At 47.5% G+C, this 27,419-nt stretch overlaps 1 protein-coding gene across 1 annotated transcript in view; it reads right to left on the bottom strand.

Moving 5' to 3' along the window:
- Positions 1 to 870: 870 nt before the first annotated feature.
- The window catches only part of CORO1C (coronin 1C), a 29,816-nt gene continuing 3,267 nt past the window's right edge, over positions 871 to 27,419 (bottom strand). The window contains exons 2-10 of the mRNA XM_009283851.1: positions 18,492 to 18,614; positions 11,070 to 11,199; positions 9,059 to 9,240; positions 8,352 to 8,471; positions 7,543 to 7,647; positions 6,298 to 6,443; positions 4,796 to 4,853; positions 4,459 to 4,704; positions 871 to 3,744 (exon numbers count right to left, since the gene is read on the bottom strand). Of these exons, the coding sequence (XP_009282126.1) occupies positions 3,625 to 3,744; positions 4,459 to 4,704; positions 4,796 to 4,853; positions 6,298 to 6,443; positions 7,543 to 7,647; positions 8,352 to 8,471; positions 9,059 to 9,240; positions 11,070 to 11,199; positions 18,492 to 18,614 (1,230 nt within the window). The 3' untranslated portion in view covers positions 871 to 3,624. The remainder of the gene's footprint in view (positions 3,745 to 4,458; positions 4,705 to 4,795; positions 4,854 to 6,297; positions 6,444 to 7,542; positions 7,648 to 8,351; positions 8,472 to 9,058; positions 9,241 to 11,069; positions 11,200 to 18,491; positions 18,615 to 27,419) is intronic.

Raw genomic sequence — 27,419 nt, 5'->3', positions numbered from 1 at the left:
CCCCCCCCCCCCCCCCCCCGCCGGCAGGACCCTGAACCCCCGGTGCCGTGGGTCAGATTCACCCCATCCCTTCTTGAAATCTCCTGGCCATGGGCCAGGCCCCAGCTCACTCGTGGGAAAACACACACAGAAAATCGGGTTCAGGTCTGCAGGAGCAGCTGCGGCAGAGGGACGAGCGTCCCCTGGGACGGGTGCAGGGCGTGCACGGGTGGCCAGGGAGCATCACCTCTTCGAGAGTATCCCTGTCCCGTCCCCAGGCACGGCCGGGTCTTTGGGGTTGTGTCGGGGTCGGGGGGTACCAGAGGCAGCTGGAGGCGGTTGTGAAATGCAGGGTGAAACACTGCGGCCCCGGGGAGGCTGCGCTGGGGGAAGGCTCTCAAACCTGGATGGGGACTGAGCGATGCCATTTCTAGCCTGGGCTTTCTTTGCCGTTGCAGGATTTCCTGCAGCCTTGAAGCAGGTTTCAGCTGGGGGAGAGCAGAACGAGCCCCCCCAGCTGCAGGGCAGCCCCCAGCCGGTGCCGCTCCTTCCAGAGACCATGTCATCCCGGTCTCTGCTACCCTGAGACCTCCCAGCAAGTCACACATCCAGCCAAGCTCTCGGGTTCATTTGCAGGGAAATCACCAGCGAGTCCACATGCAACCCTGGGGATGGGCCCCAGCTCTCCCGGGACGGAGCAGACGAGAACGGAGGAGTCCCAGAGGACAGACCCCGCTCAGCCACAACCCCGCACACTCGGGTTTCTATCGCTGTGGTTAAGGGTAGTGCCATGATTTAATAACCTGGTTATTGATAAAACCTAAAGTGCACGCGCTAATGGGCAGCGGTGGGTCCAGGACGCAGAGAGTCAAAGAAAAAACAAACCAGAGGAAGTTTATAATCAATGACTTTTATCTTTTGAAAATGGAAGCAAATATTTGGACAGATACTATGGCCGCTCTATAAGAGCGCATCTTTCAGGACTTCGCTGGTTCTCTTCTGGGATATCACGGCTACAAAAAGCTTCAGGCACTGACTCCGGTTGAGCCTGGCTAGGCATCAGTTCATTTAAATAAAATACAGGCTATAAACTAAAAACCAGGACGGCCTTTCCTCCGCCCTCCTCGGACCATCTACCACACACCGATCTCCTCCGGGCATTTCAATCCAGCGTCTCAGAAAACTTATTTCCCTCCAATTAGAAAAAACAAAAGGTCCCCAAGCACACAACCCTGAAGTCACACATACAAATCAACACGGAGATCACTGTTTGGGGGAGCATTACGTTTGGTTTTGTTTTCCAAAAAAAAGCCCAAAAAACCTCACATCATCTCAGCCATTTACTGCAACACAAAAACGTCACCGAACATTCAAATAACCCGGAGCGTCTGGACTGTGAATCCAGCATCAGTGGTCACAGACACAGGGCAGGGGACGCTCATCCCTCCTGCTGTGCTCGCCACTTAAAACAAAGAAAACCCACTTTTATGAAGCTTTCATGCTATACAATTGTAACACATCCTCTGTCTCTTCGCGTCCCGTTCTCGTGCCTCTCCAGCTACGTCGCCTGGCCGTCCCGTTGGTGTGGTTTCGCCTTTACACACACAGACATCCCTCCAGAACAGAGAATCCTTAATCTGCAAGTTCTGAACATGCAAACACCAGAAAAAATGGAAAATTTGAGGATTTCTAGCTAACCTAATGGGGGAAAAAAAAAAAAAAAGATCACTTCAGCCTGGACGAAGGGACGCTCTCCCCCGCCGAGCGGCAGCCGCCGGGGATGCCCTGGGTGGGGGGACGCTGCTCTGGTGTGGCGGCTCCCAAGCACACAAACGTGCACGCACATCGGGGATGCAGTGAGCTGCTGCAGGGATCGATCCCCAGCTGGGACAGGTATTGAGGCTCCTCAGCCGATAGCTCTCGGCACCCGATAGTCTTTGCCCACCTTTGGACTCGACGCGGGTTGCCGACATTTCCCTGGCACTGCGGGGACGGGCTGTGCTGGGATGGGCAGCAGCAATCCAGCCTGGCACAGCTTGCCGGGGTGGCAGGGATCGTGTTCATGCCCCAGGGACAGAGCCCGCGAGCAGGGACCCGTGCCTGCCCCGTCCCTGACACAGGCAGCCCCCCTCGCAGGGGAGACCCCACACGAGCAGAGGTTTGCTGAGCTGAGGCATCCAAGAAATTCCACGAGGAGCTCACAAGCCTGATGTGCCCACAGGGTCTCTCCCCTGAGGATCTCAAAGGACCGTGTGAGAAACCAGTTCTCCAAACTGGGATCAAAACCACCCTCCCCAGTCCCTTCCACTCCAAAGGACTGGGAGTGCAGGAGGTCTGGGGATGGAGGTCACTCATCTGATCCGGGAACAAGTAATTTCCTGCAAAGTTTTACGGCATGGTTGGGTGGTGAGGCAAGAATGATGGAGAGAGGAAAAAAAAATTATAAAAAAATAACAGAGGCATTTTGTTTCCAGAGACCCGTCATGATAAAGTCACCTAGCTACTGCTAATGCTGCTTTGGAAGCAGAGTCTAAATTTCTAACATCAGCACTAATGTGAGGGGCCAGAGAATTGCAAGCTCGCAGATTTCAAAAGCTTCTTTAAAGTCAATGAGCCAAAGAGCGTGGCAGCTCTAGTGCAGAAACAAGTATTTACAGCAACGCATACAGCTGAAACGGACACCACGGAGAACCTGGTGACTGCAAATGTCCCACGGCTCGCGTCCCCCGTGGCACACCTTAAACTCTGTACTCCATGGATAAACGTAAAAACATTTCCTGCATGAAAGTGACTTCTGCCTCAAAATAAAAAAAAGTGGCAAGTAAAACATGCCCGTCTGGACATGGCCAGAGGAATCCAAAACATGGGACTATTTTAAAAGGGCAACATGATGCTAGTTCAAAAGTTCTGTAGGGTGTAATAGGAGAAGAGGCATTTTGTGGGACGAATCACCTCATCCAGAACTATGGTTTCTTTTTCTTTAAACTGTCAGACAATGGTGATGGGAACACATTAGGGAGGCAGGAAAGGCAGCTTGTACGATCTCTGAGGGGTCTCAGCAGCAGCCTTGGCCACACTGCAAAGGAAACCGATCTGATTGTTCAAAATTGAAGATTTATACAAAATAGCTTCAGTTTTGTTCTCTGAACAGTATAAACACCCACCATGCGCGCACACACACACGCACACACACGCAGTGCTGTCCCTTTAAATTTAAAACACAAATACTGCAAAATGGCAAATAAGAAAAATAAAAAGCAACTTTTTTTTTTTTTGGCAACTTTAAAAAATGCTTAAGAACAATGTGGCATTGGTCCCTAAATCTAGAAAAAGATATTTGGGCACAACATTGAAAGTCAGAATGGATTTGTTTTCAAGAATTCATAACACCTGGAAAAAAAAAAAGACTGTAAAAGTAGCACTTATTCTTTTTGACTTGTTTGACACAGTCACATAAATTCATTAAAACATCAGGAAAAAAAAAAATCTTTCACTAAAAAGCTTGGCTTTTAATCATCGGCTCTCGTTGACGTGAATTTAGGAGAACAGGAAAGCTCGTACTGGAATGCTGCAGGCTGCTGCTTGCCGAACTGGGGAACTGGAATGTGCCTGGGCTGGCGGCGGGGCCAGCGCCGCTCGCCCCGCTCAGTCCGCGATCTTTGCCATCTGCTGCTCCAGCTTGGAAATGCGCTCGTCTTGGTTGGTGATCGTGTCTTTTATAGATTTCAGCTCTTTCAAAATCTCATCCAATTTGGCTTCGTTTTGCTGGAAGACAAGACAAGACATGTATTTGTTAGGAGAGCTGGCGGGAAGTGCTCTGCGGACGGGAGTTTTCAAAGCAAGGGGCTCCTCTGAATGGGATTCTTGGGAGCCATAAGCGTGCCAGGGTGCACAGGCAAGCGGGCTGAGTATGCAACACACGCCTGGCACAGGCACTGCGGCAGTTGTGATGCTGAGGGCATGGACCAGCATTTCCAGTGGCGGCAGCGCAAGCTTCAGGGACGTACTGGACCAATATCTGCTCTTTAACAGTGTTTAAGGACCTCCTTGACTGACAGCTGTCGCTTCCACATCTCGGCATATTACTATACCACACGTTAGCTACCACTCCCAATTAAGAACTCGTACAACCTCCTTCTGGACCTGCATAGTCTGAGGCTCATTTGTCCCACTGTCTGTGCTGGGTTTTACACACAAAAGAGGTGCACAGGAGCTGTCCCAGGCAGGTGGGTGGCTGGACCAACAAATCAAGCTTTCCTTTGTGTCACAATTCCCAGTAATCTTCCACAGCTACAGAAACCTTGCCTGGAATGCCACAACTCAAGTACCACCTCAACTCCGGGTCACCCACCGGCACCCAAGTCCCGGGGTACTTGAGTCATACGTGCTTGAGCTTTGTTATAACTATTTCTGAAGATGCACCACCCTGGTAGTCACATCTCAGGCCACCATCCCCAAAAGCTTGTGGATTTTACTCACAGTGTTTGAGGCATCAGCTGCTTTCTTTGGAGCATTTATGAGATCACTTTTCTTGTTTGCGGCAGGCTTGCTGTCCAGTATGTTCTTCTTGACCACCTTGAGATCCCTGTTCTTGCCTGGAATGTACCCATGCTTCAAGGAGATGAGAAGGGGATCGGCATTCTTCCCCTCAAACCACTCCTCTGCTTCCAGAGCTGCTTCTGGGCCAGCTGTATCAGGGTACAGGTCATCCTGGAAGAGGTCCGACTGCAAGCCAGAAGAGATGAATTGGTCAAGTGCTTTGGGGCTGGAAGGCACGAGCTGGCTTCAAACCACATAACCAGGAGGTAGTGCTCACCTTTCGAGGAACTGTCATGATGATGGGCTCACATTTCCTCTCATGAAGCTTGAAGAACCTTTCAAAGAAAACGAAAAGGTGCAACTTAGACGTGAGGACAGCCAACGCCATACAAAGGAGGCCTCGGTTCTGCCGCTCACACACAGCAGTGTACCGGGAGACAGAGGTGATGTGAAACGAGCAACCAACCCTAAGGAGTCACAGCTGGGCTGTGCTAGGACTTGCAGGGCCCTGCAAGGGCTGGAGAAAACCACCTGGGTGCGTGCAAAGCTCCCCTCTTAGGTACTGGATGACTTCAGAGGGTCATACTTTGGCCAGGGGGGGCTGTCAGCAAGGCACAGCCCACTGCTCGGACCATCGAGACAAGCACCACACCAGTAATTTACAGGTACACACTAGCCAGCCTGCTGCTCACTGCTCACACATGTCTCCACGCTCCAGTCACCCCTTGCAGTCCTGCTTTGGGCCAGTGCCACAAACTCCAACGTCCTCAGCCTGGCCACCGGGCACTGCTGCCGAAATATTCATGTGCTTTCAGGCAAGTGCAGGCTCCGCTCCCTTTCAGGGGCTCCTGCTTTCATTAATAATCAAAGGAGCCTCAAAAGGCTTCATGGGCAACATCCAGCATGTTCCCTACCAGCGGTGCGCCAGGAGCCACTGCAGTGACACAAACCTGCTTTCCTGAGATGCTTTCTTCCTTTGCCATGTTTTCTGAATCACAGCTGCACTCTGGTCACTGCACTGCTGCTTTAATTTCTCTCTAAATTCCTGAAAACAGCTTCTAACCCGCTTACTGTGTACAAGCTGGAGACTGATCGCAGACTTAGGCACCGAAAGTTATCATCAATATGTTGGCAGTGTAGGCTGTAACTGACCTGATGCTAGGTTTTCTGCAGACAATGTATTCTGCTAGACATGACTCATGCATTCATAACAGACTCAGCCTAAGTCCCAGCATATTTTGAGGTTATATCATGTTATGCCCAGCACAGCATCACTTCATGTCACAGGTCCAAACAAACACTGCAGAAGCAATAGTGTGGCAGAGAGGTCTTTCCAACAGCGGGGTCTTACACCCAGCAGCGCTTGGTTTCCCAGTGGGGAGCACACACAAGGGTTTTACAGAGGGCTCCCAGCCCCTTCCCCTCCTGCCATACTCCTCCCTTGCCTGCAGGGAGCTGGCTGACGTGCACCGTAGGAACGTGGCTTGCACTGTCCAGGTGCAGTAGCAGGACTTTCCATTTCTGAATGGCTGAGCTTGCGACAGGGTGGCTTGCTAAGACGACACCACGCACCCCGAGGGTTTTACAGAGGGCTCCCAGCCCCTTCCCCTCCTGCCATACTCCTCCCTTGCCTGCAGGGAGCTGGCTGACGTGCACCGTAGGAACGTGGCTTGCACTGTCCAGGTGCAGTAGCAGGACTTTCCATTTCTGAATGGCTGAGCTTGCGACAGGGTGGCTTGCTAAGACGACACCACGCACCCCGACAGCCTCTCTCCTTACCTGGCAATCTCACACTTGTTCACATCAAGGCCCCTCTTTGGCATGAACCCCATGCCCCTCTGCGGCTCTTTGCTGCTGAAGGTGTTGAGGTAGTGAACGTAGGGGGATTCGTCCGTGATCTCAAAGTAGCGAATACTGCTGTCACCCTGCAAGAAATGAAAGGAGGACGCTCCTGAGGCTGGAGGGGCCAGTGCTCCCCGTGCCCACACGCCTGCTCCCTGCTAGGCTAGGCAGCCATTGGCCTCACCCGATAGCCTTTCCTTCCAGGAACGCCGCCACGGAGCAATGCACAGTTTATAGCTATTTTTTTTCCAAGCTAAAACTTCCATTGCTCACCAGTCGAATATGTGTCATCTCAGGCTGCTCACAGCAGTCGCTATCAGACAGCACACTGCTGTGTTCTCGCAGAACTACCATAAAGCAGACCCCTGCTGTAACCCCAGTACATTAGCTGAACAGTTTCTCAGTGATAAGTGCTGTTCTTCAAAATACTGTGTTACAGTGACCCGAGCTCGTGCTTCAAGACTGGGGCTGTCAACTTCCACATCTCCGCTCGTGAAAAAGCTAAACTTTCTGCCACAGTCAGGCAGAAAGGCTATAAAGCAGCTTCTCTCTGATTCCAGGCAATTCTACTACACTAGCATCTCTGAAACAGCAGGAGAGGTAGCAGATATAAAACAAGTATTTTTCATTAGCTGTTTACACAGATGGGATTCTTGAACGTACTTGTATGGATCCTCCTTTGTAATTACTTGTTTATCTTGTCTTTGGCTCCTATTTGTACGAAGTCCAAAGGTGCGGCATCAGAAGTGAGCACTTTAGAGCACTTAATGCCTACAAATTGCTTTTAGAAAGGAGCACGCGATTCCAGTTTTCTATTATTTAACCCCACAAAATTAGAGTGAGCGTTGCTACATGCTCCATCATCTTCAAGCACGAGGAGGAGAACATCTAAAATGTACCTTCCTCTCACACTAATGTACAATCATTCGGGTCAAACATCCAATTACATACCAGACCTTCACAGGGCAGACTTCACAGGCTCTCTGTATGGTCCTGCAGAGTGAGGATCAAACCGATTTCAGAGCAGCCTCATTTGTCTGCAGCCCTGACCATCGCTGCAGTGCCAATTTTTTGGTTCTACGTTTCTCAACTGAGACACTTGGGGAACATTTCTCAGGCATCATTTATTCAACACGAGTCTCCCTCTAAACACACTCAATCATTCCAAAAGCTTCTCTTTACCTTGCCACACAAGTAAATAATGTTGGTATCTGGATCGTAGAACGGCAGCAGGACCCCATTGCTGGTGTCCATCTCATGAAGGGCTATTGGCTCCTCCATGTTTTTCTGGAAATAAAAAAATGCCAGTGATGCTAATGAAGAACGGAAAAGCTCACGTTAACATAGGATCTATATTATTAACAGTTCTTTGTAGCTAGTGAACACGCAGCAGTGTCTTCACAACCCTGAAGGGTCTGTGTGTTACAATAACACATGCTGTAAATGTTCACAAGCTTATTCATTCGCCAAGGACATTTTAATCACAAAACGCAATAAAAGCAGGACCCAAGAAAATTCACAAAGTCAAGGGAAAGATATGACATAGTCATGCTAGCGAGTGTCTTGTGCCAGTGTGATGGGATTGCTGCTGTCTTGCTCTTGTATACATACAACGTATAGAATGAAGCGACCTTCACACGCTCTGCTCTCTGTGTACATCTCTACAACGTATAGAATGAAGCGACCTTCACAAGCTCTGCTCTCTGTGTACATCTTCTCAAGAGACTTCAAACGTGCAGCTCCCAGCTTCACTGCTGCTCTTGGTGAGGCAGGGATTGGTACAAGAGAACTCATTCCCTTTACTGAGTGAACATCCAGCCTAAATAACGGCAATACCTTCTGGCACAGGAAGCCTGCGTAGGAGCAGGCAGTAGATGGAAGAGGGAATATGCTCAAGTATATGAACTATGAATTTAGTGGGTGACTGCAGGTCTGGGCTAGTAACTCAACGGACGTTACAACAGCAAAGTAGTAATGGGACAGGAACCTACTGGATTCCAAAGGGCAAGCTGCCGTTCGCTCATGCGGCTGAAGCCAGTTGTGAAGATGTTTCCATCAGCAAGGAAAATGGCTCGCATGGGCCGGGCTCCCTCGTGGGTTTTCTCTTTCTCCTGAAAGAGATTTACAGGTTAGCCTCTAGCAATGAACAGAAAAGCCCATCTGGTGGTGGCTTCTCTTCTAGCTGCACAGAATTGCTGGCAGGACACACTGCTCCTCCACGCAGGATGACAACTACATGGAGCAACATCCAACTATCTGCCTTGATGCTTGAGGGAAGAAACCAATTACTAAACTACAAGAGAAGCGGTCATTCCTGGCTCGTTTCAGCTTTGCCTATCAGGCTCTTGCAAGGTTGAAGGAAGACTTCTTTGCAAGCTACGACACGTACGCAGGCTGCTAAATTTCCACTTTGCATACACAACTTTGGAACTGTAATTATACAAAAGGATTAGATGTGGAATTACACTCCTGCAGGTTTTAAAACTGAGCCCTAAAATCCTAGTTCAAACACTAATCCCAATAAACCCAGACAAATCCTTCAACCACTGCTATCCCTTCTGTAATTTTTTCCTGACTTTGGAAAGCACGACTAAACATGGTATATACACTAAGCAAGAAGGTTCTTTCTCTATATGCTCTTGCTAACTCTCTGCTGGAGTGAAACCCAGTTGCTTCTTTAATTATCATGCAAACTTACAGTAACAATTTCTTGTTTCCTAGGGTCAATAACTCGAACTTTTTTGTCTTTGGAAGCTGTACAGATTAGGCTGCCATTGCGATTCCAGCTCACATTGTAAATCATATCCACGTGCATGTCATCCAAGTTTATGAGGGCTTCACCTGTTCCCACATTCCAGATAATGATTGCATTATCACAACCTAAAATAGAAAATAACAGCTAAAGTCACAACGCTGGTGTATACAGAAAAAAAGCCAGCAGCAGGGGACAAGGAATAAAACCTGCTGCAGCTCCAAAGCCTCAGATGCTGTCTCTTAAACATGCTCTGTGCACCATCACGTATGTGGAGCCCCAGGCAGCACATCCTCACTCAAACACAGGCTCAGAGCAGGGACCAAGCAGCCAGAGAAGGCACAAAACTCCTCCCTTGAAAGCACTGAGCACCTCTCAGAGGTGCTGTGGCTGTCCCAAACAAAGGCATTATGCGGGAGTATTTGGGCACTGCTCCCACAGCTGGCCACCACCCCAGCCAACGTGCTGCCTGCAGGCTGGGGGGGGTGTGGAAGCGTGCCCTGGCCACTGCTACTGCAGGAGCTTTGTGCAGCAGCTCTTGGGTCTTGGCTCAGCTGCGGGACCACAGAGCAAGAGATGCCAGGGGCAAAGAGGCGATGTTCTTACAACTCTCTACGTGAGAATACTGGCTGGCAACCAGTCATTGCCTTCTCAGGTCAGGGAGATTTGCGACAGAAAGAGTAAAAGTGGCACGGATGGAAAATAGGCAAGTGACAGCAGGAGAAACAGCAGAACAAAGAGAAAAAAGAATGGCAGGCAGCAAAAGCTGACGCCAGCAGTTTCACAAGGACTACAACCATCAGGCGGGTGGTTTTGTTCAAGGACCAGGCAGCAAGAAGACAAAGAATAAAGCCTAAGATAAGATGACAGCAAAATAAAGAACAGGACTGGAGGACCAGGTAAGGGAAGGAAAGCACAATGTGTGACTGAGCAATTTCTCCTAAGGCTCCAGAGGGGTGAAAACATCTAACAAGGCAAAAGATAACAATCACTCTGAACTCCCAAAGGGCATGAAAGACATCCCAAATCAGTTTGTTGTCACCAGGAAGAACCCTGGAGACCGCAATGACCTGACAGCATCCCTTCTCCTCTGTGTTTCTTAGGAGTAATCCTGGCCGGACTGCCTGGACACACACATCTTGCTGCTTGTGAGTACAGGAGTCTGAGGAAGCTACCTAAGAAAAATCACCTTCTCCTTTTGTATGTTCTCACACTGAGTTTCATTACATTAACTGCCACAAGGTCTGCAACTCCAAGCATTTTTTGGGAAACCGGATCAAAACCAAACTGGTACCTCAGAAGGCATTTGCATCAACAGAAAACACACAGCTGAAAGGATTGGCTTCTTTTGTTGGGCTCCAACCTAAAGGTCATGCTATGAAAACCTCAGACCGTGCTAATGGATAATGACTTATCCATCTTATTTCCATAATGATGTGACTGTTTTTCAGTGGTCAAAAAAATCTCATTGCGTAGACTGTACCAGTCAAGGAGACAATTTGGAAAATGCTGAAAATGAAAGCTTGTGGAAGGAACAGGCAGACTCTGGGATACCTTGCAGGGATCAGTGAAAAGGAGAAACAGTTGGGCCCTTTATAAAAGCATATGAAAACAGGGATGAGGAGAGCGCAGATGTAAATAGTTATCAGTGGATGAAACTTGCAGATCAAATAAAGTCTGGAACAATTTTAATACTGTAATTCATGCCTCCAGACAATTTCCTGGTTCTTGTCCCTGTAAACTGAAGATAATAAAAGGCCAAGATAAGGAGGGGGCTGTGAGCCACGTGTCCCGGTGTTCCCAGGCACTGCCATTAGTCTTGTGATTCACCGGCCCTAAGCAGCTGGGAGAGGAAAGAAGGAAAAGGAGTCAACAAGCTCTTCTCCAAAATACCTGGTGTGCAAGCAAAACGCGAGGGAGAGATGCTTGTTGACCCCACAGCCCTGACGCACCGTACCTGCACTGAGCAGCACGTTGCGTGCCGTTGGATGCCAAGCCACAATGCCGACCCTCTTGGAATGGCCTTCTAACACTACCACCGGCTCTGTCAGGGACAGGGTGAGTCCGTTCTCGGGAATCTGCCACACCTGGAAAGGGGAAAGGAAAGATGGTTAGCCAAGGGCCATCCCCTCTGAAAAGCGCGTTACTCATTTGCTTCCTGCATCCTGCGTGGCATGGATCCTGCATTCCATGCCACGGCAGAAGTCCGAGTTGTCACTTCTCAATATAAGCAGGAAGAGACAATCGGGGAGGGAATCATTTCCAGCCACCAATAAACCCTCGGCTGATCTGTGCGTAACATCCTTCCTAGCTCACGCTGCCAGCACATAACCACTGGCTACTTACGCTGCAAATGCCCTGTTATCGCTGTGTCCAGAGATCCATTCATCTCAGATGCTGCCTGAGAAGGATTCAAAAAAATTTGCCTTGCAGCTCAAATTCCATCTAAACAAGCTGCTGCCTTTTCAAATTATGCTTGCGTCTCAGAGGGACGATATTGCAGCTATACTGGTGCCTACTTTTTATTTCTTTAGAAATACTAGCAATTCATTTTCACATTATGTTTAGAGCCTCCTCTCAGATGCCATTTAACTAGGGAAGAGCAGTTTGGTCCTGGCAAAGGTTAAAGCAGACCAAGTTAGCGTTGCAGAAACTACCTTCGAATGCAGCAAACTGCCTGTTCACTTCTTGCCTGCTTGGTTACACAACCCTTCTGTTGCAAGCATCTTCAGGTAAGTGCCATCAGGAGAAGGGACAGACCCCCAAGGATTGCAGAGCACTGGAATTCCAGCTGCGGAGTCAGAGCAGGTTTATGCACCGAAGGAGGCGGCTTCTGCAACCGGCAGGGACCAGGGACGGGAGAGACAAAACCCATCACCCCATGCCCCAAGGCAGGATCAGCCCTACCAAAACTATTCCTGCAATTCAGCACTGGACAATCATCTTTGAACTGAATTTGACCTACATATAGTGTATTAAAACATTAAACAGAAAGCCCATCAGTGAGCAATTATAGCTACCTATAGATAGGTGGCAGCATTAGAGCACATTTGCTTTGCCTTCTATTGTTTGCTTTTTCTGGAGTTAGAGAATAGGGCTTGCCAGACCCTGCCCACGATGCCCAAGCAAGCTGTCAGAGCCAGCAGATGCGAGCTGAGCTGATTTCAGAAGCGAGGCAGACAGACATGCGTGAGGGCGACATGGATTTTTGCGCTAATCCCAGTTTCTCCCTTCTTGCAGAGATGGCTGCTGCTTAAATAAAACCCACCGGGATGCAAAAATTCTCAGCGCGTACCAGCTCACCTCTAAATAACCCTAAAATGTTTTCACTTTTCACCGACGCAGCTCTCGGTGCCGTCCCTCCTGGCACCCTCAGCACCCTGGGAGGAATGACCTGCCATGGGCACACAACCTCAGCAGAGAATTTCTCTGCAAGGGTTGAAAATCCCTCTTTCTCTTCCTGCCTGATGGAACAGTGCTAGCAACAAGATGACATAAACCGAGGCTTTTACCAGCAGTCATGTTTTAAAAATTGGGTTGCAAACTGGAGCTATTCAGCCTGGAGAAGCAGGATGTCATCCTGCTCACTTCCAATTCAACACCAGCTTTGCTAGTGACTGCAGCCACAGCACGCTCGCAGAGGACTGTGCTGAAACACAACATGCCTTGCGAACTGCAACAAATCATTTTACCTACCCCTTACACGATAAAACTGGGTTACAAAGCCGCCAATTTTTATAGAAGCAGCTTTCTTCTTGCCAGTCAGGGAATAACAGCCTGACAGTAGCAACAGTTTACAACATGTCTGCTGACAGGGGAACTTCAAACGTCAGTCTGCTACAACTGGTACCTGCACTTAATGTCGTAACTGTATGCAGGTCTCTCAGATGAACCACCTCCAAACCCCTCACAATTGTAAGCACTGATGCAATGCTGCAGAAAACGGGTATGACCTAAACCAGTAAGAAAGCTGGAAAGAGAACATGAGAGCTGGGAGACGCCAGCAGAAGAGGCAATGCAGGAGAGCCAGGGGCTCTGAAGCAGAGGTATGGGAGGTGCCCAACAGAGCATTAGGTGACACCAGTGCAGGGGTGGAGGACGCTCGACACAAGCAGCTCGGGCCTGATGGCTCTGCCTGACAGGCAGATGCTGGGGCACAGCTGACGTGGGGATGAGAAACAGCAAAATCACCAAAAACACTTCTCCGCTAGATGAAAAGGCCGTGACAGCCAAGACTGACCTACGCAAGTTGATGTCACACTGAGGATTAAGCAGGAAGCCAGACATCTGGTTATTCCAGAGTCTTGAGGAACCCTTAAAAATGGCAAGCCTTGATGAACACAGCCATTTCTTCCCCTGAGAGAAATGGTGTGATAAAGTGGCCTGCCCCAATTCACTCAGCCTCACTCTCTTTGTGTGTGTGTGTAGCTTTGAAAATTGTATTTATTGACAAAAAGACCCAGGAGCAGCACAAGCTTCTGGGCCAAGCGTGACCTGCAGACAAGCCATGCAGGGACAGCAGCAGGGTCAGAGCAGCTTGCACACCTGCAGCTGCAGCCAACCTTCCACCCTGCCGAGGGACAGCCGGAGCAAAGGGACGGGGTCCCCCAGATCCCCATTTCTGTTTTGCGCTGTCTCAGCCAGGAACGGTGCAGGGATCCTTCCGTGCAAGCGCAGCTTCGTAGCAAAGTAACTCGCATGCCAGAAAACTCCAGGACCAAGTTTAAACGTGAGCCAGCGAGTGCAGGGGGTGGGAGAGGAAAGGGAGGTATTAGAGGCAAAATACCAATGAAAAGGATTTTTTAAAAGCCTCTGGAGGACAGATTTTTTTTTGTTTAAGGGAAAGCCCCTATAGTTTACAGCAGCTGCAGACCAGTGTAATCCTCTGCAGATTACAGAAACTATTGACCTAATAATCCTGGAAAAAAAAAAAAAAGCTAGGAGTGTGAAAGGTCAGGGTACGCTCCCAAGCGACCTGGCCCACTCATTCCTGCACAGGGTGGGGTGCCTGTCTTCAGCGTGGGATGAAATTAGATTCAGAGGGCAAATTAAGGAACTTTCGCTTTGGACGCAGAACTCAGCCTGCTGAAGGTGAGGACTCGGGATGAGTACACAAAGGAAACCTTGAAATACTGCAAGATTAACTGGACATCAGTAACAGTTTGTCAACTCTCCCACTTGTGGGGGTTTTTGGTTTCTTTTTTTTTATTTTGTGAGGTTTTTTTAAGTTAACATGGCTGTTTTGTTTGCAGTTGAGGAAGTGAAGTCACGCCACGGTGGTGCGTAGAGGTTTGGGTCTCAGAGGGAGAGCAGGAGGGGGAAAGGTTTTGCACAAACAGCATGTGAGAAAGAAAATAAAGCAAACTTTTTCAGCACTTTTATAATACCCTTTAAAGAGAATCAAAAACTGCCTCTTCTGGCCCTGCACCAACCTGCAGAGAAGATTAAGTCAATTTCTAGAAACAACGTCAATTCCTATATTCACATTACGTGAGGAAACAAATGAGTTTGGGCCCTGAGTTTTATCTACGTCCCTGCTCTTGTATCGCTGCAGGAAAAGGCACTTTGTGCATCTATTTTTTGTAGCTGTAAGACCTTCTCCACAGCTAGCTGGTCCTGGTTCATCCTGTTCTTAACTGCCTGCTAACAGGTTGGTGTCCCAGGTCATTGCAAGGGCCCTGGTTTAATTTTTTAAAACAATTTGCTCAATCAAATGAACTCTGCTCTGGCCACTGCATGCAAACTCATTAGTATTCACCTTCTGATGAAGCAAATTTTCCATAGCTGAGAAAGGCCCTCCGATACCATCTACAAGCCCTTATATAATCAAACATTTTCCAGCTGAATTAAAAAACCTGCAGTACATTACAGTCACTCAGCAGAATATCAAGCATGAATATTTAAGTAATTCCTTATTTGTTGGCACAAGAAAATAATTCTTCAAAGAGAATACCAGAAGAGGCCACAGAAGGTATCTGCATGCCACAGCGTTGTAAAGGAAGTCTTTCTGAAAGCAATTCAGAGCGGAGGAGATGGGAACTCCCCGTCCCGCTCTTCTGCAAAAGAAGAGAGAAATTCGACAAAAAAACAGCAAATGGGGCAGAGAGGCTACTGCCCTTACCTACGTGGCATCGCTTGTCTGATTAGGACTCTTGTGCTACATTGGATGTATGAAATGGGCCACTTTCTGAAGAACTGGGAACAAGGCATAAAGAGGAAATACTTAAAACACTCGCAGACTACAAGTATTTCATTATATCTCGAACCACTTCAAGTGAGTTGTATTTGCCAACTCAAAAGGAATCTGTTGGCTTTGCAATCCAACTGGCAAGGGCACGAGGGGACGGAGGCCAACACGTGCCCCGAGGAATACCCAGCGTGGGACGAAGGAAGAGCATTCGCTCCTCCACAAGCCTACGCTCCCACAGAGAAGAAAGCAGGCGGTGTTTTGGAGAGGTCCGTTCTACTTTTTCCTCTGCTGGGATCAGACAGTGATGTGCTCATACCCACTGGCACCGTGACTTGCACAAAGGTGGTCTTGCAAGGGTGAGCTGTCCTAAATATTGCCCCCCACCATCTTCTTCTCTACCTCCAAATAATTTCTGAATGCATCAGATGTGACAGCAAAATTAATGAGTGTATCACCTGAAACTGTCAGATCACACCTATCAAGTCCCTCTCATCAGAAAAATCTCGATGCAGCTGCAAATAAACACCTTTAAAGCTGTCCAAGCTACAAAGTCCAGCAGTATCAGAAAAAGATGTCTTCTTTCCCAGTCCCTTATTTCAATCCCTAGTCTAATGATCTCAAATACTATACCTGTTCAAGGTTTATATGAAGCTCACAGGGTATTTCCACCTTCTACAGATCTGAGGTTTTATTTATATGAAAATGCTTCTAGCTTTTGAAAGGGCCAAGTTAACCTTCCTTGTGCAACACAAAGGCTGCAAACAGTTCAAAGTTACGGCTGCAGGGAATCGGCCCTCTTCATCTCCGAGACATTGGTTAGACAGCATCTCAAAGCCATGCTCTCTCCCTCAATACGTGTCTAGCTGACGTTGATGAGATCTGTTGTGGCAGAGGGTAAGATCCTAAATCCTTGAGTGCCAAGGCACAGACAGTCTTTAAAAATGGATGGTATTTTTTTTAAAAGCCGCTGGCACTTCTGCAGAAAGCCACGTGACTTCCTCCACCACATCACTTTTTCTCATTTCACGTTGGCTAATGAAGAGTTCAGAGCTGATGAACAACCACATACCCTTTAAAGTAAGATGAGTTTATTCAGTGACAGGCTGTTCGGGAAGCAGGACTCCAAAACCTTTATTGAAGAAAAGCAAAGAAAACAGGATGCTAAATTACCCGTGCCAGGACAGAAAAGCAATTAAAAAATGTGAAGGCTCATGAGCTCATCCAGTTTGTTTCCAAACAGTCCAGGCCAGGATTGTTCTTTACATACTCTAGCTCTGTCCAGCCCAGTTAACAACTGTCCCAAATGATTTGGGATACATCACTTCCCATCAGAAGCTATGCGATACTTAACAGGAGATTCGACTTAAGACTTCAGTCCTCTTTGCTTTCTTCATCGCTACTGTTGGCACTCAGCTTCACTGCATTTTAAGCCTCCAGCTAACATGCACCTAACGTCTTCCAAATCATGAGCTGCATATGCTTGTTCCTTCAAGCGCAGCAAGGACTCACTTATTTCACCTTCCCAGCTGCTTGCTCCCTTCCGCTCAAGACACGGCCACACCAACAGGTACCATACACAAACATGAGTGTGCAAACTCGCAGCCAGCTACACCGTGGTGTCTGTCCACATGCGTGTTGCCTCCAAGGATGGGGAGAAGCTCACCCCTCGCTTCAGTGTGCGCAGATAAGCGGCAACCACAGAACAGACAACCTACCATGAACCCACGCCCCACGGAGCTTGTTTGCGCAGTTGTAGGCTCAGATTCTTGCAGGCAGTCTGTGTCTACATTAGGAGCATTTTGACAACTTGTAATTGAACACTGTTGGTTTTTCTACAGAATTCAATCCCTCTGGAGCCTCACAACATACTTCTCATTGCACTTGGATTAGAGACTTATTCTGCCTCCAAGAAGGCAGCTATGGACCTTAGCTTCGCCTGCTTCTGTTGATGCTCATGTTTCAGAGACCGTTCCTTCCAACTCGCAGCCCTTCTGGATCCTGGTTTCTGGAGGAACATTCCTGCATCCTTCAAAGCTTAGTTCTAGTCCAGTAGTGAACATTACAAACGCAGAAGCTTCTTGTTTTGTTTAATATTAAATATAGTACATTTTGTTAACATGCTTCAGCTTCCAAGACTGAGAGATCACAGGCAAGAGCTGTCCCAGGATAAGCCTCTTGGGATGAATCCCCTCCCAAACATTTTAACGATGAACAGAAGCAAAGGAATTTATCTGACATGATCTATAATAAGATTTCAATATAACATTCAGCCTACAGCATTTCTAAATATGGCCAAAGATCCCTGAAGTTATTTGGCATTATTTCATCTTACAAGGATTTTCTTTCACTTATTCTGCTGTGTTTGCATACATGGGATTCCACATCCATCACGGAGCAAGGTCGCCTATTGTTCAGTGGGCTCTGACCAAGGTAAAATAGGTCTCAGGAACAAGGTTGGCAGGTGCAGAATTTGGATTATTTTTTATTTACTAAAAAAACCTTTTGACATCTACTCACAACCTATAGATACAGGAAAAAATGAAAGCGTCACCCTTAAATCAAGGGCTGAAGCAATTCTGAAACCTGATGGGCTTGTTCCCCTCCAATCCCCACCTCTTCCCAACACACACCACTACATCCATTAGGATATTTGAGGTAAGGAACCATCTCAGCCTTCTGCAAAGCGCTACAAATCAAAACACCTCACCACTGACTGGCACGCTTTCTTCTCTTTCCTCTTCCCAAACATCAGACAAATCCCCAGCGGAAGGAAAAATGGAAGAGCAACTGAAGACAAAGCCAGGAAGACACAGGCCAAGTCCGTTACTCAAAGTGCCATCTCAGTGCTGAAGAGATTCTTCTCAGGCGTCTGAGGTTGCACCTTCTCCAACATAACGTGAGAAGAAAGTGCCAGTTGTGAGAGCCCAAATTCTGCTGTTACGCAGGTAATAAAGCTTGCTCTGCTATTTTTGCTCCTATTTTTAGCTAGGTCCTGCAGCCAAGATAGCATCGTTTCTTAAACCGAGACAAAATGTGATTTGCAGAATGCCCATGACCACTCTCACATCAGCAAGGACTCTGCCCTCAGCCTCGGTACAGGAGATCTCTTTAGAAATACAAGTGTCATTTGCAGCAGCATTTTGAGCGCGAAGCAAACGCCGCCCCGCAAAACAAATTAAATACACTTACCATGACGGTGCAGTCCTCAGAGCCACTGGCGATGACCTGGTCATTATGAGGACACCAGTCTATGTCCAGCACCGGTCCTGTGTGGCCACATACTGTTGGGTAGGACTTGTCAATTCTGCCTGTCTGAAGGGGGGAAATGAAGAAGAGAGCTGTAATGCACAGACAGCACAGAGCACATCTCACAGAGTGGAGGAAGACGCTTCCTAATTCTCCATGAACTCTTTCAGTATTCACAATTCCATGAAATTTGAATCACCTCATGTATCAGTAGACGAAATGAACCAGTGACTCTTCTCTAGCACTGACTAGCTGGAAACTCCTGATGGTGCAAGACAAGGCTTCAGAAGTTCAGCACAGGAGGGCTTTGCTCCCCCTCTGATGCAGGGATGCTTTGCTGCCCGTATCTCAGCATTTGCTGCAATGCCATCCCTTTGTCCGTCTCCAATGTTTCGGGAAGAGGGCTCTGCCCGCATGGTGAAGCTCTGGTTTTGTCTGCGCTTCACAGCGGCGGCCAGCAACAGCTAAAGATAACCAAGCTAAAATTTTAATTGAAGGGCGTTGCTGGTCATTGAATTTGATGAACTTGGTAGTCTGGCTTGTTTTCATCATAGAAGTATTTTGCTTAGATGGAAAGTTTTTAGGATACAGTTGTGCAGAGTAAAATACTGTTTTCAGGAATAAAGTCTGCCAATACAGACTGCCACAGCCACCGCCACCCATCCCGATCCGTACCTGCCTCTCTATGGCCGGAGGACCAAGGCCCCCAGCATGCTGCCAAAGTCAAGCTCACTACACAGATAAACCTTCCAAGAAAACAAGCTAATGAGATGTTCCCATCTGAACTGAGACAAATCTAGTGATGCCGACGCAGTTGTTGCAAAGACACCATCTTTGTCAACTGGGTTTACATTTTGCTGATGGAGCCCCTCAATATCCTGAAGCACCCGACCCCCCCCAAACTGCTGATGCGCCTAATACCCCAGCTTCCTCTGTGTGAAAGGAAATAAAAATCCCTCTAGCTAATCATCGTTCTCTCTCTTGGTCAAGTCTTGCACGCATGGGAAGCATTATTTAAAATACTGAAGACACACGGCAATAGTGGCAGGGCGAGAAGACTCCGGCACTTCCAGGGCCAGAACCTGGGTCCCGCTCCAAGGGGTTTTGTTTCCAGGGAATGCCGCGATGGCCTTTTCATGAGCGATGGGAGAAGAGAGGCAGGAGGGAGAGGTCTGGGACGGGGTCGTCTTCTTTCGTGTTTAAACATGCAGAAGAAATGGTTGGCATCTCACTTCTGCCATTCGGTGATGACATTCCCCAACCTTGGAGGTTACATTTCTTAATATATGCCTCCTACCCATCTCCATGCGGAAGGCTGTTCCTATTCAACGCTCTCTTACATACAAAGGATCAGAATAATGCTGGATACTGGCTTTTGAAGACTACTGACCTGAAGACCTCTACTAGCAACAAAACAAGATATAGATCCAAACAGACTAAGTTACAGAAACAAAACAATCACTATTTCCTAAATGTCCAAATTTAGGTTTCAAAAAAAGACTGTCTCAGTGATTCAAATGCTTTTGAAATTATTAAAAGTGAAAGTGTGGTAGATGAAAAGCCATAAACCAGACATTCAAAAATTAAAGTCTGTGTAATCCTTCTTGGATGCCATAATGTGAAATAGGATTTAAAAAAATTAGTACATCCAACTGACATGTATAGTCCATCCATTTTAATTTATCTAATTAAAAAAGAACCATGCAGAGCATATGCGCATGTACATATTTCAGAAGTCACATTACAGGCTAAATACAAATATAGACCTAAAAATACAACTAATACTGCGAGATGTCAGTGACTACCTGTTCTTGCTCCTAGGCAGGGCTCAGAGTAATCCTCTAAGAGGAGCCTATGGTAATTATTTGCAGGCTGCACAAGTGCTTGTCAGTTTAGTTTAGAGTTTTTATAGTAATTTATTACTGGAGGGAGGGAAAAAAAAATTCAATTTGAACAAATTAAACCACAAACTTCACCTTTCAGTTTTGATCACGATGAACCTGAACAGCACGAGCAGCAGCAGCCAACTGTCTGTGGCAGCCAGCTGACCGCAGGGACCAGGCAACCCCACCGCCTGCTTTTGATCACCTAAAACGGAGCTCATTTTTTAAACCAGCTATCTTGTACATCCACTAGCTCACTAAATGGCAGCGCTCCGAGGACAGCGAGGAAAACGAGACGATGGAGGCTCCGTGTGAGCCTGCAGCAAGAGGGAGCTCCCGATGCCCAAAAGCAGAAGGGACAGCGCAGCCACGGGCTTCCAGCTCCCACGGGGGAGCGAGTCCCCTTCCCTCGGCAGGCGAAGCAGCAAGCTAGAGGAAAGCTCAGTCTTGTCGTCAAGCTGAGGAACTTGAGATGGATGCACAGGCGCAGCTGTTTTGGACAAGGACAGCATACATTTCTTGGGCCAGAGCCATCTAGATCAAGAAGAAATTGCAGATGCACAAAGGGGAAGTTAAACCAAACTGAGCAGAAATATCTTTGCACCATGTTACAGGTGAATAGATGCTTATCTGCACCATCTGTAAAGTGCACCCTTTTCCTGCCTGAATGCGGATAGTGACATACAAAAACTATTTCTAACAAGGGAACAGACAGGGTAAGGGTGGGGAAAATGAGATGTTATTTAGAAGCAGTATGGGAGATGCAATAACTTCAAGCAACCTCAAGCATATTTATTCACAAAAGTTTCCAAAACCGAGCAAGCGGAGTACAAACAAGAGAAGGAGATGTCACACTGCCTGCAAACACAACAGCTCCCCAGGGTCTGGCAGAGGAAGACAACGCCAGGGGAGATGCATGGCCCAGCGGCAGCAACTTCTACACTTGGGCACAGCACTACTGCACTAGAAGACCAACTCAGCTACTCACCAGGGTCCACAAAGAATAGTGTCAAACAGCAAAATGAGAATAAACAAGGATGTAAACAGACAGAAAGGCTTACTGGCCAAAAGGCTGCCGTGCTGCTCAAAGCTGCAGTTCGGCTAGCAGAAGTCCAACCACTTTCAGAGAAGCTACTGACTTGTGGTCAGAAACACAAAAACGTCTTTACAGCGCAGAGGAAACCATGGTGCTGTCCTGAACATGTAACAAAAAGCAAGAGCTCTCCTCGGCAATGCTTCTAAATGCACTTCATCTGCTCCACTTCAAAAAAAAAACCAAAACAACCCACCACTTTTATTAGAAAGCGTGACCCTTCAAAGGGGATCGGGGGGGGCTGTCAAGGGACAGTAACTCATGTCACCACCCCAGGGCCTGACCCAGCACACCTTTTCCTCAACCACCCAGCAGGGTAAGAAATGAGCTGCTTTTAACTCAGATGTGTTACTTTACCACCTCTCTAAGCCAGTTTTGTAAATACTGCCCATGCAGGCTACACCGCAGGCTTCCTCCTCCCAGCAGTGTTCTCCTCTCCGGAGCAGGGGATCCCTATTCCTGGCATCGTGCGGGATTAGCTGTGCACAGAAGAGCTTTAAAAAACAGTATTTAGGGGGCTTTGCCAAAAGGAAAAGACCAGGAAGCCTGCAGTAGGGTATTAAAAAAAAAATGCCAGCCTGTAAAATCGCCAAATTCAACGTTTCTAAACCCAATTCCTTTTAAAAGAGACGCATCTGCCACAAGAACACCACGAGGTTTGCAACTTCGCTGCCAAATGGATGCGTTTTCATGCTACCGTAAAACTCCCAGGTTTGGGGATTTATTTATTTATTTTTAATATGTAATCTTTTAATTCGTTAAGGATTTAAAATAAACCTCAAGTGCTGATACACAGCTTAAAATTAACTCGGTATGACTTCAAGAAATTAAATCCTTCTCATAATCCATTACGACTGTGGTTGAGCAACACATCACAGTAACAACTTTTGAAACTCAGAGTTGTATTTTATAAAAAGTTAGCGAAAAAGGTGAATTTGAGGATTAGTATTAATATGCTGATGGCACTGACCAGAAGCACACTCAATATTCAGGTCCTTCAACAGGTGGTAAGCTGACCTTACCAAATGAATTCATTTAGTGCTTTCATGTGTCCCAGATCAGAAAAAACTAACAGATGAGAAGAAAAAAAAAATCGTTATTAAATCCAGAAGGGACAGATAAGCAGCACAGGAAAACTGCTCCTAAAAGTGGTAGTTTTATGAATTAATTTGACTGTCTTACGATCACTTCTCTGCCAGAAAAGGGCAATTGGTTGCAGGAAACAGCTCATGGATTATGGTAAAAATATCACGGAGAACAGCTGCTTCCCCCAACCCATGGCTGCACTCATTAAGATCGTCATTTAAAATAGGGAAGTGGCATCAAGTTGCACAAGCAAAAGCAATTCCCCCACCCTTACTTTGCAGAAGTTTGAGGAAGGAAATCAGGTCACAACTGCAAAGTTTGAAATACAAACCAACTAGTACCTTTTCTCTGTTAGAGAGGATATTCCTTTTTTTTTTTTAGCTAAATTGCCTATTTTCCTTACAGCAAACTCAAGTTTCACAAACTCCAGTCGAGTGAAGTTTAATGTGCTCTGGCCACCGAGCCTCCACCTCTGGTTGCAGCTGCTGGTCATGCAGGAGACCGTTGGGAGAAAATACTGCAGTAGGATGTAATGAAAGTGCATTGCTCTCTCGTGACCATGACAAATAGACATTAGTCACCCAGCAAACCAATCAAGGCATCCGTAACTAATTCGGAAGATTATGAAAAGTGTTACTCCCAAAAGGTCTACTGTAATGTCATGCAATAAGAGACTCGGAGGCATTCATAACTACATACTGCTTTCAAACCGGACCACTATAAACGTTGCTTGTGCCCTCCAAAAATTCCTCAGCAGTGCTCCTGTTCTCATTTTATCACCTTGACAGCTGCAGGGCTGTGACATTACAGTAGACATTACGGGCTGCTACAGAACGGAGACAAAGGTCCTTGTTCCGGAGTGCCCAGACCTAAATGGATGCACAAAGAGGAGGGAAGAAAAATGCGGTGACAGACAGGAATCCTGCACAAAGCCAACCCTGCCCGAGCAGCAAGAGCAGGGCTTTAAAAACCACAGCATTGTGCGGCCCCAGCAGATTTGGCATCGCCGCTCAAAGCACAGTTTGGAGGGTTTCAGGCGTGTGGGCAGATGGGTGGAGCAGGCAGCAACGGTGAGGTTCATTTCATGCCACTGGGAGAGGAGCTGCAGCAGCTGGGGGACTTCATGGTTTGCAGCGGGTGCTTGCAGCTGACCGGAGAATGGAGGGGTAAGAGCTCGTTGCAACCGCAGGATGCTTTACACTGGAAAAGGGTATGTTTGTCTGCAGAATCCGTCACAGAATTAGTTGCAACAATCAGCTACTCACATGCTGGCTTTAAAAAAGGAGAAAAAAACAACACAAACAACCCCCCAAAACCCAACCCAAACTGCTAACTCCTATCACTCAGAGCTGGCTGTGCAGCACGGCTCCAGCATTTCAGCTAACATCCGTACCAGTTTCTAGAGGAAAGCTCTAAACACACTTAAAAATTAAATTTTAGCCTCAGCTAACTTTTAGCTGGGGAAGCCCTTCAGTCAGAAGACGCAGAGATTCAAAACAAAGAGGCCCGTTGCCCAGAAATTACATTACAGTTAACAAGATAGAGAGTAGCTCTTTTGTTCCGCCCCTGAAGTATGATTTCAAAAGCAGTTAATTCCCCTGTTAGTAAAATAGGCATACTACACCTTTCCAGCTGAAGGAAAACTAATCGGTGTCCTAAAAGTTTAGGGTTCTGGGATAAAGTGGTAGAACCCCGCTGCAGTTCAGGGGGCGGTGGAAGACGAGCACCCATCCAGAGAGGGCAGAGCTGCTGAGCAAGGAGGCAGTGCCCAGAAAGGATCCACGGGCAACAACAGCCTCGCGTCACCCAAACACGCTCATCCCCGAGAGCTGAGAACAGACGATCCTGGACTCCAGCATCAGCCACGGCACAACAAACTAGGACCAGTCAAAATGCAGACGGGGAAGGAGGAGACAGAAGAAAGCCTGGACAGATCCCAGGGAAGAAGCCATTCTATTCCAACCACTTCTGTTGAACTCATTTTGTCCCTGGACTTCCAAGATTTCAGTTTAGTTGGAAGTTTTAAACAGCTAAACCAGGATTTTACCCTCCATTTCAGGCCCACCTGCAGCCCTGCTGTAAGTGCGCTTATATGTATGGTTTGCATATATACGTTTGTATACTACATAAACCAGTGACATTATGCCACGGAGACAACTCAAATTCATGCTGCTGGTAGAGCAACATTATTTTTCATCTGAATATTGGACAAATACACAACTTATGAGGGCTTACTCCACTCCCTACACTCCGTTTTAAGCACTGCATACAGACAGGAAGGCAGATGCGGAGCATGCGCAGTGCTCTCCAAGTGCAACAATCTCTCTCTCGTACCTGCTTGCAGACAAAACCATCAAGCACAACTTCCATTGTCATTATTGGACAAGGCCTTAAAACTGCAGCAATATTCATGGTCAACCAATGGTTTGTACAAGAAAAGGGACAGTATTTGCTGCTTGCTTTCCTGGAGAAATGAGATTTATTAGCCACACTGCCTGCCCTCTCTTCCCTAGTACACTAGAACCTGATGAGCCATTGGAATCAAACTGACAGTGATAAACTTTTTTTTTTTAAAACCAGTTTTAGAGAAAAATCGAAGGTGAAATAAAATAAAGAAATCCAAATTAGTGCTCCACTAGGGAAGGTGCAGTTCTAACTCAAGCCCACATCCCTCCTGAGCAGCACAGGCACCCCAGTTGGGCTCGTGAGGCACCCACGGGAGGTGGGCACATGCTAATGGGCCAAGAGAGAAAGGACATGGGGAACATTTGCTCTATGCAGAGTGGATGTAGGAAAAATCTGCAAGAAACGAGGTTTTAGCAGTTCCACTGGTCACAAGATAACTGGGATCTTTAAAAACCACCAGTGGCTTGCTTTTTTATTCAGTTGTTGCAGAGTTGTCTTGAATTTTAACCTCCTCCACCCAACATTCAAAACTACTTGGAGCTGCATGGAAGTCTGACCAAAATTTAGGAGGGAACATCCCTTAATAGTCTTCAACCTTGAAAACTTCTCTCACAGGGCCATTGCTATGAAAAAGACCTACAGCACTAGTACTGACAGGGGCTGCATGGCAGCCAAAGTCAAGACGACAGTAACTCATTTTAATTCGTATCCTTCCGTCTGCACTCCACCTAAAATTGCTGGAAGGGCTCAATGAACCCATCACAGCAGTACCTCCTGATTTTATTTTACACACAATCCAGAAAAGGATGATTTTTTTCCCCACTCCTTCCTGGAGGAATGAGAATCTGGAACAGCTGATTAACAACTTACATATGCCATGGTTGAACGCTAAGGCATGTCACTTGCAGAACAACATATTCCTTCAAGAAGATCATTCCTGAGGTGTGCACTCACCCACCCACATGCTAATTGCCTCTCAGGGCACCTATCTGATCACAGCTTCTGTAGGAATGCTGCCTATGTAAAGGGAGTGCAGTAAGAAGTCAGGCACACAAATGGAAAAATCTAATAAAAGGTATATCCAAAGGGGACTGAGTAAGCCTCTGCTAAGGGCCTTACATAACATGACTTTCAGCTGAAGGCATCTTTCTAGATGAACCAAAACAAAAAGGAACCCTTTGCAGCAGCTTTTTTCTTTGCAGATACAAACGGCAACGACTTTTCGAGGAGGGGGGGGGGAAAAAAAAAAGATTGAATCCAGTTCTGCAGTAATGTAGACCCAGCACGAGAACCATGCGCTAAACCCAGGTGTTTGCAAGTCACTTTCCCCAGCACATCAAGAAACCCACAAAATTTTCATCTGTAAAGCAGGAATCACCCATGAGGTTGGGTGAGTATATCCCCCACAACCCCTCTCCTTTGACAGCAGAGGCGGGGAGATCTCTGCCCTGCTGTTTCCATCGTCATCCGAAGGGAGATGAGCGCACCGAACACGGCACAGCGAGGGGCAGAGCCCTTCCTAACAGCATCCCAGAAGGTAACCCGCAGTCCTGAGTTCATTCTGCTGGGAATGACGCGCAGAAGCAAAGATGACAAGCCCACCACTTGAACACCAAGCAACCTGCCCCGTCCGGGCTGAGCACGGGAGGGCTGCAGGGGCGAGGCAGAACGACCGACCCCGGACCCTTGCACAACGCTGTTGTGAAAGCGCCCAACCTGCCAGCTCACCTGTGCACCGAGAGCCACCGAGGCAGCTGCACACACCCATCCCCCTCGCACTGGAGATCTCTGGGGGACACGAGCAGAGAATCGCTTCTTCCCTTACCTGCCCGACTCTTCCTTAGTTCCCTAAGAACAGGGACTACCTGCCACGCTGGAGGTGATCTCCATCTAATCCAGCAGCACGTGCCCACCAGCAAGCAAAGGCTGAGGCACGCACCGCTTGAAGAGTTTTATCCTGGGGTTCCCTCCCTGTGCACCCGCTGCCTTGCTTGGGATAAGGCTCAAAGAAAAACAACTCTAGAAGCCTGCAAGCTTCCAGTTTAATGGCGATATTCTACACTAACACTTTGCTCAGCACCAGTCACCCATAGTCCAGAATAAGCAGGCAGGTTTTCAGTGCTTTTCCCTGGTGTGTACAGTTAATGCTCTTTATCTTGACTCTTATAACCTACACACCATTAATTGACATAAGTTACAGCTTTTTTAAAATACGTGGTTCGCTCCAACGGAGGCCATCTCCCTGCAGACCAACCAACCTGTGGGAATTGCAATTTTCAGCAACTCGGACGGCGGCCGCGGCTCTTGCTGGAGCATGGGAATGGCGAGTTCCTGGCAGAGACCCTGCACATGTGCACGCAAGAAAACAGGAAGTTCAGACAAAGCATTTCCACAGCCAGCAAA

The sequence above is a fragment of the Aptenodytes forsteri genome, unplaced genomic scaffold (genome assembly GCF_000699145.1).
Source record: "Aptenodytes forsteri isolate BGI_AS27 unplaced genomic scaffold, ASM69914v1 Scaffold118, whole genome shotgun sequence".
Classification (NCBI taxonomy): Eukaryota; Metazoa; Chordata; class Aves; order Sphenisciformes; family Spheniscidae; genus Aptenodytes; species Aptenodytes forsteri.
Note: the sequence above shows the minus strand (reverse complement) of the source record. Positions and strands in the feature narration are given on the sequence as shown.